This window comes from Gastrolobium bilobum, unplaced genomic scaffold, assembly GCF_033153095.1.
Source record: "Gastrolobium bilobum isolate Gb01-03AN ecotype WA unplaced genomic scaffold, APGP_CSIRO_Gbil_v1 utg32371, whole genome shotgun sequence".
Taxonomy (NCBI): domain Eukaryota; kingdom Viridiplantae; phylum Streptophyta; class Magnoliopsida; order Fabales; family Fabaceae; genus Gastrolobium; species Gastrolobium bilobum.
In genome coordinates this window covers 482,678-495,196 of record NW_026898885.1, presented here as the reverse complement: position 1 = coordinate 495,196, position 12,519 = coordinate 482,678, and the positions used below count along the sequence as shown (strand labels likewise).

Here is a 12,519-nt window from a genome sequence, read left to right as displayed (position 1 = left end):
ATATACTTAAAGCACCTCTCTCTCCACTAATTATTAGCTTGGGGGAAAAAATAAAAGAAAAAGCATTAATATCCTAAAATTTGGGGGCAAGTGTAATAAAAAATTAGGAAAGCTTTCTCACTTGTGAGGATCTATACATACCCTTCTAAGGTCAAGTCAAACACACTTGCCTTGTGCTCCGCCCATATTTTGAACCAAAAGATAAATGCACGAAGAGAACCTCTCTACCTCATTGACAAGATAACAAAATCTTTACAACCTATACAAAATCTGACAGATAATCAGTAACTTGTGTTAGAAGATGAGATCCTCAATTCTTTCTATGGAGTCTGAGTAACAAAGCCATGTCAATGTACGTCATTACTTCTTTGAGTAAGTGAGATATGGATCTTGAGCAATGGTTAATACATCTGGTCTCTCAGCCTGGTTATATGTTAGACACCGCCGGATAAAATCCTGACAAAAAATTGTAGGAACAGTATAGATACTTGTCAGGTTTGACAATAAGAATTGTAGACACTATTTTCTACAGCTATGTATAGAAACTGTATAAATGAAAATGAAAATATAACACCAGATATAATCATGTGTATATTTGGGGTCTTAAATGGGAACGACAACCTTCCAACATCTGATAGGTTTTCATTAGAAAAAGAAGAGGAGGAAATTTAGTTAGAACTGTAGTTCCATGCTCAAGCCTCTGAATGATTTTTATGGTTCTGGCACTGACATAATTAGAAGGGTAAATTTTTAAAATGAAACCCTCAACTTTACTCTGTTTGCAAGTCACCCCCAATACTTTCTCATTGGTGCAAATTACCCTCAACTATCAAATTCAATAATTTTAATAGCATTGTGATATGAAGGGGGAAATTGCATATTCAGATAGATTATGATGTCTAACTGCACTCAGCACATGGAATGAAGAATAGGTGTTTTTTTTTCAATAATATATATATATATATATATATATATATATTTATTTAAATTTACCATAAATATAAACTGCAAGAAGCAAAGATTGTCCATCACAGAATATTAGAAGAAAATAAATAAATAAAAGATGCCCAAAGAAGAAGCAGCCACGGGAAGCAATTATCAGAACAAGGGTGCACCTCACCTTTGCCTCATTAGAAACAGTAGGTCTAGAAGGAAATTCAACCTTGCGTGCCTTAATAATTGTGTCTTCACGAAGTATTCTCTCCTGTGTTTGGTCATGCCCGAAAGGACGTCTGCCAAAGAGCATTTGATAGAACAAAATACCAGCAGACCAGACATCAACCTATCTTTCACAACACAAGTCAGAAAAGAGCCAAACCAAAGAATCAAATGGAAGGTGATTCTTTGCACAATCCCAACCATCATAAAACTTGTGTTAAACTCAAATATCCTTTGACCAAAATGACTGAGAAAATGAGAATTAAAATCAAAATAAAAAAAGTTATACATGTATTTACAACTTAGAATTTTTTTTACCTTTGATGATATCAGAGGTGTCTTGCTGAGCTCAAAGCATTCAGGAGGCAAATACCTGCAAATTCAAAAAAGAAAAGGTGTCATAAAGAGGTTTTCCCAAAGTAAATGTTGAAAGATCATGGAAACCTACAAAGGAGTATCAAAGTTTGAAGTCATATTGATTGGAAGATAAAGATAAAGAATCTAGATTAGCACTAATGACTCACAATGGCAAAATTGCACGTAAAAAATCAGAGATATAAAATCTTATAAAAAGCTGAAAACATTCATATAAATTAATAATCCACCAATACTTCCATAAACCATCATCTTATATGGATTCATAACCCTAAAATAGATTATTGTTTTTATACAAAGTCATTTATGAGATTTTTTTTTTAATTTAACTTTACATGTGCCCCCCCCCCCCCCCCCCACCACAACACACACACACACACACACACACAATTAATTTGGAGTAAAGGTGATATTGATGTTGATACGTTCAATAGGGGCAGGTTTGGCCATGTTTATAAGAGGAGGCAGAAATACAATAGAATTCAGAACACACATGGACAGGATGAGTCAGCTGTACTGGGTGAAATTAGTGGGACTACTCATGTGGATAGTGGAACCACAGACGTGGACAGCAACAACAAGCAATGAGCAAGGGTGTGGTCACGTTTACAGCAAGGGGACGTTACCAAGTTTGTTACAAATAGGTGCAGTGAGTGTGAGGGAAGGGAATCTTGGAATCTGGGAATTTTGGGCATCCTCTTGGGTGAATTGGGAGAGAACCAGGGCCTCTCTAATTGTTCTGGGTAGTAGGCATTTATAGTACTTATTTCAACTTGTAATTGTCTCACACTGTTATATCAGATTTCAATATTTGTAATTTGCTTTTAATTACTTGTAATTCAGATTGGGGAATACTGTTAACACTATCGTTTGAGTCTGAGACTGAGTTCAATAATATAATTACATTTTGCTTTAATTTTCGCTTCCTAATCTCTAATACCTATCACGCACACAATTAATTTGGAGTAAAGGTGATGTTGATGTTGATGTTACTACACCTGAGAGGATAGTTAAGAAGTTAATATATGATACTGAGCTAGGGCCATCTTTCCTAAACTGATCATTTTTTCTCAGTATAGATATAGAGATAGGGGAGACAAACAACATTAATCTCGGTTAGCAAAACAGCTGAGTAGGTGGGGAGAGAACATGATTTCGATTTCCACCAAATACATCTTTGGGGAAGGGCAAAGAGCTTTAACTGTGACTATGCTCTGACTCGGGATTAGTCCCATAGCCGATTCAAAGAGTTGAAACTTGTCGGGATACCTACGAAGCTGACTTGCCCCAAAAAGGTAATTTGGGTCGGTATATCAAAAAAAGAAAAAAGAAAAGAAAATATAAACCACTTCTCTCATCTCAAAAGATAGACTCTACAAAAGTCTGTATTAGCATATGCATAACTCAAACTAACATCTAAACTATTATTTTAATGCAACTCAAAACAGAAGAGGATGAGGAAAGTGAAGCTTGAAACCTACACATTTGGACTATTTCAAATTTCAAATTCCATTAACAATGATCTTCATCACTTACCAATATGTTCCAGCTCCCTGGGATGTAAGTTCCATACCCTGGGATCCCACATCATTCTCCACTATTTTGCTAAGACCAAAATCAGTCACTTTGGCAATACCAAGCTCGTCAAACAGAACATTTCCAGGCTTTAAATCATAATGTATAATCTTCTGTGTTCTTTTATTCATATAAATAAGGCCTTGAAAAATCTGAACTAGAATGACCCTGGCCTCCCTCTCAGGCAATATAGGTGTTGCTTTAAGGACAGCATCAAGATCCTTCCCTGGAAGAAAAGAGGAAGATCAATCGAGGGAGGGGCATATAAAACAAGAAATCAAACAAAGATTATAAAGTGATTCAGATTCAAAGTAATATTTATAGTCTGTCACAAAATAAACAAAATAATGGGCTTCATAAAACGGTTAAGTATATATACCACTACAGTACTCTAGAACAGTGCAGAATGTATTTTGATCAATCTCAAAGATGTCCCATAAACGAACAATGTGACGATGCACCAGGGTCTTGTGAATATTATACTCCCGAATGGCATGCCGTATGTAACTTTGCTTCTTCTCTTCACTCCATTGAGCATTTAAACCATGAAGCTTGCAGGCAACATATCTATGCTCCACCAAGTCAAAAGCCTGCTGGAAATTTCTTACTTCAAATCACTGCAAAAAGGTATATATTTACAATTGCCAATATAGGCAAAGGAACTGTCTAGATTCTGGTATTAGTAGCTCTAAACCTTCTACAGTATTTGCTAAAATAATATCAACATGATCAAATGATTGTTATTATATTTATAGAAGTTCTGACCTTGTACACCTCACTGAACCCTCCCTTCCCAAGAAGGTTTAGAAGGGCATAGCGATGATTTAGAATCTGAAAGTTGTTAAACCGTGAGCCATCTTCATCCCGTATGCGTTTCATTTCACGTATCAACCTCCCCTTCTCAAGTTCATAGCGATCCCTCTCCCGCAAAATAATTTCTTCTTCCTGAAGATTTCTCGGCAATTAGAAACATAAAGGGAAAAGAAAATATTCAGACAAGCAAAAGTAGCAACTTACTCGTTTAATGCTAGCTAGTCGAGACTTATAGATTTCATCATGAATGAGAACATCTTCCGGTAATCCAGCCTCTGTTTCTGTTCCATCACCCTTGTCTTCAACCAGAGAAAAGACCCAAACAAAACCAAACACAATTCACAAACTATTAACACAGTGAGCAGAATAATATAATATACAGCATCTGACAGCCCGCAACAGATACTTATTATGCCCATTGGGCCATCTTAAGGGGAGTATAGTCATTTATAATTTGTATAGTAACTGGAAAATAAATAGACGGTGAAGGATATTAAAAATCATCACGTAAAAAGTATTTAATGTACAGGTTCATTAAGATCCATGGAAAGTTCATACTAACAACTAGTATAAACTAAAAGAAGGAAGGGGAGGGGAAAGTGAAACGGCAATCCCAAATTTGGCCCACTCAACTTTACGAGCACAATTGCTGGAAGTGAAAAGGAAATAGGATATTACCAGATTGTTTTTTCTTAAACAATTTGCGCTGCCGTTCAATTGCCTCCTTTGTTTCTACTAGTTGCCTCTGTGAAAAGAATCAAGACATAAAAGAATTCATATTATTACTAATGCAAATTACCATCATTATCACAGGCAAGACTTTCAATTGCAAAAAATACTAACAGACAGAAAAGTAATAGTACCATTGACATAATATGCCGGTTATGGCCAAATATTACTAAAAAGGAAAACACTTTAAATTCCAAAAACACTATCCTTATAATTGTACACAGTCATCTATGCAGCCAAAGCAAAAGGGTTCGAGTTTGAGGGTATTTATAATCTAAGAAGGTTAATAAAGGGGACAATCTCACTATCACACAAATGAATATTATCTTTAGAGGTTGACGGTTAAATTGCACAATCAGAAACAATCAATTTTGTTTGTCTTCATAGAATGCATAAGAATATTTATGAAATAGCCCAAATCTATATCTCAAGCATTATAGGAGGTTTAAATTTCTGTCTCTTATCTGCATGGCATTTTCTTTCCCAAATATCTATTAATAAGATCAATTATCACTAGTATACATAGAAAAGTCATGTTCAATCTCCTCTCAAAAAAAGAGTCATGTTCAATGAATCTAGCAAGCCCATTCAGCTCCTAAACCAAAATTTGTAAAGAGGCTCCAAATTTACCCATATAATGATTGGGGATTTGACAGAAACAGTCATGCTAGTTCAGACACGGTATTATTCTGTAAATCAGGATTCAGGGCCAAGACAAAAAAATGTCTTTGGTAAAAACTTCTAATGGATATGCCATATGGTCCTTAGGAAGAAGCCCTTATTGTCCTTTAAAATTTGCATATTTTTTGGCAAGTAATATTTATAAAACTATCTAGTGCAAACTATACAGAAGAGGACTCCCAAAGTAGATCGCTTTAGAAAAAAATAAACAACCTATTTATAGCTAGAGCTAGCAAAACAAGTTCAACTTGACAGGTCAGCCCATTTAACCTTGCCATATTTGGCAGGTTCGATTGTAATTATTAACCCACCAATCAGCCACAACCATTCCGCCACCTGCCAAGTTTGGGAGGTTGACCCGTAGGGTTACTTTTTAAAAAAATAAATATATATTCCCTAAAGTGTGTTGGGTCTTATGTTTCCTCACTTTCCATGCATAAAACCTAAATTCCCTAATCAATCTCTCTCCCTCTTGACTCACCCAATCAATCTTCACTTAGACATATTGTTTCATCATGTCAAGTGCATAGTTGATATTCCAAGTACTTTGTCTTTTATGTGTTGAATGGCTTTATTTTCTTTGAGCTATGCTAGTTTAGATAACATCATTTGATGAAGAAAATTATAACCCTTGAGGGTGAATCCTTTTTTTAATATTCAAAATTATTTATTTATTTATTTTTATTATTTAAGTGGATTGACCTGCCATCATAAAACATGATGGGTTAATGTTTTCAACTCATTTCTAAATGTGGGTCAACCTACCCCTCTCAGTTTTTTGTCAGGTTAAAGGCGGGGTGGGTTGACCTGCATTGCCCGACTCCATTTATAGATAAGAAATACAACTTTTGTGCTCTCTCATTATAATTAGCAACATCCTTTAATACAAATTAAATCAGTAAATAAATAACAGCATGATACAAAATCAGAAAGAAATAACACAAGGGGGAGAGAAAGAAAACGAGACATACAAGCTGGGTATTCAGATCCTTTAATGCTTGACCATCTTCCCAGGTCTCAGATAAGATGGTTCCAGCTCTACAATTCATAATAAAAAAAGATGACATGAACAGAAATTTCTTACTGTTGTAAATATTTGTAAGTCATGTATTTTATTAACTAGATTAGTGTTTCCAAATATAGTTTTGGTTTTATTCTCTTTGGCCCATTAGTAGGGGTGTTCGCGGTCTGGATTGGATCGGTTTTGGAAGAAAAACTCATCCGATCCAATCCCTTCGGTTTGATCATGTAATCATCCATTCGGTTTAGATTTTTTTCAAATCCGATCCGATCCAATCCAATTTTTTTCGGTTTGGATTGGATCGGTTTTCGGTTTTTTGAATATCCTAAAATTAGTTTCATGATTATTGTGTAAATAACTTCTTTTGTATATATTGGCTTTGTAAAAAAAAATTTTGAAATACAAAAATATCAGTAAACAATACTATAGTTGATGAAACGTGACTAAGTTTTTTCTTGGGTTTAGTTGATGAGTTAATGAGTCTTAAGTTTAGAAATTTTTGAGCTATGATTGGAGAAAGGACAAGTAGGTAGAGGATAATTAATATATTGGATCGGTTTGGATTGTATCGGTTTTCATCAACCCATCCGAAAACCGATCCAATCCAATTAAAATTTGCGGTTTTCTTTCGGTTTTCGATTTTTCGATTTTCGGTTTATTCGGTTATCGGTTTTTCGGTTCGGTTTTCGCGGTTTGGATCGGTTGATAAACACCCCTACCCATTAGTCTCTGCATATAGTATTACCCTTTGTACATGTTGATTTGAGAAAGTAATAATATTTCAGTTTTCTTCTTTCATGTTTTACAATGCTCCACTTATACCTGATTACACCAACATTTCCAAGTCTCAATGAGTCTTGTCGTACTTTAAGCCTTGCTTCTTGTCTCTCAGCCTTTGAAACTGATATCAACAAATCCGATATTATTTTTGTTCTCTGCAAAATAAAAGGATCAAATATAACTATGCCTGCTTAATTGATGAAAAGTACAAAGAATTTTCTGTAACTTTTTTTTGTTGTTGTTGTGGGGGGGGGGGGTCAATAAGAAGCTGTCATATAGAAGTTTTATACAAGCAAGATTCACTGTATGCTCTCTATTGCATGCACCACAAGGCTCAAGGGTATCAAATGCTTTGTATTTTAAATAACACGTATATCGTTAGGAATGAAGTGCTTTGATAGATTCAAGAAGAAAACTTTAACTACAATTACTGTGCAATCAAAAGCTGAAAATAATCACACCTTAGGTTTCATTTGCTGTTCATGATCTGTCAGGTCCTTCAGTTCCTGCACATGCCACAATCAAGTATTAAAAGAACAGAAAATTATCACATCAATTTGAACAACTGTTGATTTCATTACCTATAAATTATATTTTATAATTTTTACAATTGACAATGTATTCCATGTTACTTTGTCCCCAAAAGTGTGAGAACTTGTTAATTTAGCCAATGTTATTAAAACCATACAATTAGCAAATTGAATAACAAAATTTGGTCCAATTCACAGGCATTTTTTGACAGGTCACAACGGACCTGGTTTGAATCTTGTGACCTAAATCGTAAAATACATGAATTTTTCAAATTTTTGCACTTTCTTCAAAAACTTGATGCAGTAAGCCCATGTCAGAGCATTTATGATACAATTACAAAGTGTAACTGCATAGTAGATTTGAGGATATTTTAGTCAGGTTGCAACAAACCAGTTCAGATCTGCTCAACCCAAATAGAAAATACACATTAATTTCAAATTTAAATGCATTTTTCCTTCAAAAGCCTGATATAAAAGGTACAACAGAGGTTTTTATACTGGAAAATACCATGGTACATGTGAATAGGAGGAAAGAAAAAGAAAAGTACCATAATAGCAACTACACAGTAGCATCCCCTACTGGAAATGTACTCTAAATTATATATAATTTGGTCTGTCACAAATGTTACTTGTGTTACTTTGGTCCCGAAAAGTTTGTCTATACAAATAGGTCCTCAATGGGATGAAATTGATAGCAAGTTGACAACTTCAGGGACCAATTTATAAATTTATATGGAAACTTTCAGGAACCAAAGCAATACAATAACATCTTTTACGGGCCAAATTGTATATTTACTCTAAATTATTGTCATTTTTGGAGTTTGGACTTAATTACCTTTGAATCTGAGATTTATGTAAGATGTACTACTAGTTCTTGATAACAAATTAATTTCCATATTTCATATACATGTAGTTAAATTTGGGGTAAAACTATTACTGAATATTTTCTTTCATTTTATAGGTATACCCTTTTTATTCTATTTATCAATTCATGACGGTAATTTAAGATTCGATACAATTCAAGATTCAGAAAACATCCTTCTGATTCACGATGCTTATTGCGATTTGACAAGTACTCATATACCTTTTCTAACTGTCGACAAAGGTTCTGATAATCAGAGGTCTCTTGCTTTGATTTACGCAATTCCTCCTCCAATGCAACAACTTTAGCATGTAGAGATGCAACCTCCTCCTAATTTAAGATAAGAATGAAATGAAATATGAAAAAATTGAAAATTACAAACTAATAATGCCTCCAATATAACAATAATGAAGTGTTAAAGTATCAGCGAGGTCATTCAGATCTGGTGGGAGAAATTAAAGAGGTCATATCAAACTTCTATTATCTTCATATAAAGCTACCCATTCTTTTACTTACCATAAAATCTACAAGTGGAACTCAAAAGTTTAGAAGAAGCTATACCTCTAATGTAGCACAGTTATCATTATGAAACTGATCTTTGAGTCTGCCATCCTGCAAATAAATATGAGCTCTATAGGGAACAATCAAGGAGAAAATATATATGATCAATCTGTAAAATTAATTGCTTAAGCAATATGTCTTTCCTAAACTACGAATCTTCCATTCATAGGAAACATGAAAGACTCTAATTTGCATATTTCAAACAGCTAAAAGATGCAACCAGACCAGAATGCCAAACAAACTTGCTGAACAGAGAGCACAATTTATAAGACATTGCACTGGAGTTGAGTAATCACTTATTTTAAAAAATAAAAATAAAATAAAAGGCACCAAAGACCAATGCGATCAAATTTCCTTTAAGTTACAGACTAAGGAAGATACAATCAGCTTCCTGTAGTCCTGTACCATAACCCAAGAGATTTCAATTTCAGGTCTCCATTATAATCAGCTAAAGATTTTACAGTTACAACTATGCATGCAATCATGTGTAGACTATAGATATAATCGCAATTGTAAGACCAGTTTAGGAAAAACTGATAGGGACAATAGACAAATGACAATTACAATAAAGAACTAAATGTCTCAGGGCAGGGAGCATACTTTATGGTATGCATTCTCAATCTGACCATTTGAAGCCAAAACAGTTGGAGGAGAAATTTGTATTCTGGTCTGATCATTAACTCTGGAACCGCGGCCCCTACCTGAACCAGAACTCGCTCTTCCACGACCGTGTTTCTTTCTATTCACATCAAAATTAGTTTTTGTCTCCACAGCCTCCAAACTAGTTTGTCTTCCATCAGTAGCAACCTGATATGTAAAGCTTTTCAGTTGGAAACAACTTCTGAGACAAAGTGTACCCTTTCTTACAAATGACTAAAGTCATCAAAATACTAGTAACAGAAGATGATAACAACAAAGCACTTAAAAGCAAGCCAAAAAGAAAGCAATTTATCCAGGGAGCTTATGTATTTTCAACATGAGATGCAGCTATTCTATTACTAAAGCAAAGAGTCTACCGAGTCATCAGATGAAAACTAACCTCAACATGTTCAAAAACATTAGAGTTATCATGTTCTTGAAGTTTTAAGCGCTTCTGTGTGTTGGCTTGTATTAAGAATTCCCCACCATTCTGGAAATGAAATATGAAGAGAAAGACAATCTGATCAATTCACTTATTATATCCAAAAACCATTGAAAGATAAACAACCAGTCAACCACTAAAACAAATTAAACAAAAGAAACTTCTAAATTAACATTCAAAATCCCTAGCAACACAGACAAATAAGCCATAATCATCATCATCATCAAGCCATTGTGCCACGGCTACCCTTCAGGCCATAACCATAAATGCAGACAAATTACCAAACCCATAGCATTGAATTTGGCCAAGACTTACATCATCATCAGAATCACTGGAAGTGGATGGTTCAGCCAAATCTTCAGCAGCAGCTCCTCCAAATTTGGCAGCTGAAGGAAGAGAGGGCCAACCTGACTGCTGAGCAGCAGTGGAAGAAGCCTTACCCACCATGCGAGCTTCCAGCTTTGCAATCTTTGTAGGAAGTGACTGATCCGATTGGTTGGAAGAGTTGGACGAGAAATGCATCAGCATGTCATCTGACATTGTTGCTGAAACTGCAAACTGTTTGCCAACAAAGAAAATGTTTCTCAAATCATTCATCCGAAAAATAAAAATTCAACCCACTTAGAAAAAGAAAAAAAAATCGTTCCTTTGGTAGAACTTGGCCATACCCATTCGTGATCACAATGCAAAAAAGTGGCAATTTCTCGATGACCCACGTAACGAAATGGGGATTTATGCAAAGGGAAAATAGCAGAAGCAGTTGTAGAAATCAAAAGGTCAGAGAACCCTGAGGTGGAGATGTGACGGGAAGCAAGAAGAAAAGGGGCAGAATCTTGAGTATCTTTTGGGTGAAGAACTCGGAAAATTAATTTAATTGAAAAGAGAAAATCTAGGGTTTTGCTGTTTGGTAAAGAGGTGGAAGAATCGAAAGCATGGGAGGGAAAAAAAGAATTTTATGGAGCACAGGAAAGAAGAAAGCAGCATGACTGCACAACAAGCAAGCAACAAGCAAATAAAAAAGACTTTTTCTTTTTTGAATTTTTGCAAGCTGTTTTGTTCGGAGAGAGGAGTTTCTATGGGTGAAAATTTTGGGACCATGGCAGAGTAGTACATAAGAAGTGTGTAAAGAAACAAACCAATTCAGCCCAAAACTTACACACACGATTTTTTTTTTTTTTGTTTGAAGGATGGACATTGCAATCATTAATTTATATGTACTAAAAAACTTTATAAAAATTAATCAATTATTAACTAAATAGGGAGTGGTGAGAATTGAACGCGTGATATCGAGATTTTAGTACAATATAAAGAACCAATTCAAACCAAAAATTTAAGCTATTGGGTGAAGCTATATTAATGACTTTATATTTCTTTAATACGTCCTCTTACATGAGAGCCCATGGGATTCGAAGGATAGATGATTCATCAGGCTTAGCCTACTCGTGCTAAGAAAGTTGGAACAGTGCCCATAACACCACTGTTAACCAAATAAATTTCCAAAATGTCACGCAAATAGTACAAATTTCCAATATGTCATCGTTATAATTCGCTATACCAAGCAGCAAACTTTGTTTGCTGTTGTGGTATATTTTTAGTGGCCACCTAATTCACTATAGGTACAAGCAAAGTGGTCAAATGTCAGTCCTCTGAGAAAAGCAGGACACGTAGCAGCCCCTTAGAAATTCGTTATGGGGCATAGCAAACTAGGTGAGCTACACGTGGCATAACAATACCTAGTTCACTATGTGTCATAGCGAATTTCTCTGACAAAAAAGGACACGAGGCACGCCCCTAGTAATTTGCTATGGGGCATAACGAAATTGGTTTGGCACATGGCTAATTCGGTATAATATCCAACGAATTTAGTGTTATATAAACCCATCCCCATTTCCCTTTTTCCAGCGTTACCACTAAGGGTGTTCATCAACCGATCCAAACCGATTTAAACCGCGGTGACCGGACCGAAAAGCCGATAACCGAAAAATCGAAAACCGATTAAAAATCGAAAATTTTAATTGGATTGGATCGGTTTTTGGATGGGTTGATGAAAATCGATCCAATCCAAACCGATCCAATATATTAATTCCCCTCTACCTATTTGGATCTTTCCCTAATCATAGCCTAAAAATTTCTAAACTCAAGACCCGTTAACCTATCAATTAAACCCAAGAAAAAATCTAATCACATCTCATCAACAAAATTTTATCTTTATAGAGCTTCATATCTCATTGCAAAAAAAAAATGAAATTATATTATAGTTTACTAATGCTTTTATATTTCAAAAAAAAAAATGTACAAATTCAATATATGCAAAATATGTTATTTGCATAATAATCATAAAATAAATTTTAGG

General features: G+C 34.8%; 1 protein-coding gene across 2 annotated transcripts; it reads right to left on the bottom strand.

The window, feature by feature from the left end:
• Window positions 1-90: 90 nt before the first annotated feature.
• On the bottom strand, window positions 91-11,198 carry LOC133285044 (serine/threonine-protein kinase TOUSLED). 2 transcript variants are annotated; one of them, XM_061482201.1, is made up of 17 exons: window positions 10,835-11,198; window positions 10,482-10,724; window positions 10,125-10,214; window positions 9,686-9,892; window positions 9,086-9,136; window positions 8,747-8,854; window positions 7,594-7,638; window positions 7,175-7,287; window positions 6,303-6,369; window positions 4,600-4,666; window positions 4,126-4,220; window positions 3,874-4,053; window positions 3,488-3,698; window positions 3,070-3,334; window positions 1,477-1,531; window positions 1,116-1,282; window positions 91-456 (listed from the first exon to the last, which is right to left on the bottom strand). In XM_061482201.1, exons 2-17 carry the CDS (start codon window positions 10,704-10,706, stop codon window positions 435-437), a joined length of 1,968 nt encoding a protein of 655 aa, XP_061338185.1. In that variant the 5' UTR covers window positions 10,707-10,724; window positions 10,835-11,198; the 3' UTR covers window positions 91-434. The 2 variants fall into 2 exon arrangements, with proteins under 2 accessions (XP_061338185.1, XP_061338184.1); XM_061482200.1 differs by having other exon boundaries at window positions 93-456; window positions 1,121-1,282.
• Between the last annotated feature and the right edge of the window lie 1,321 nt (window positions 11,199-12,519).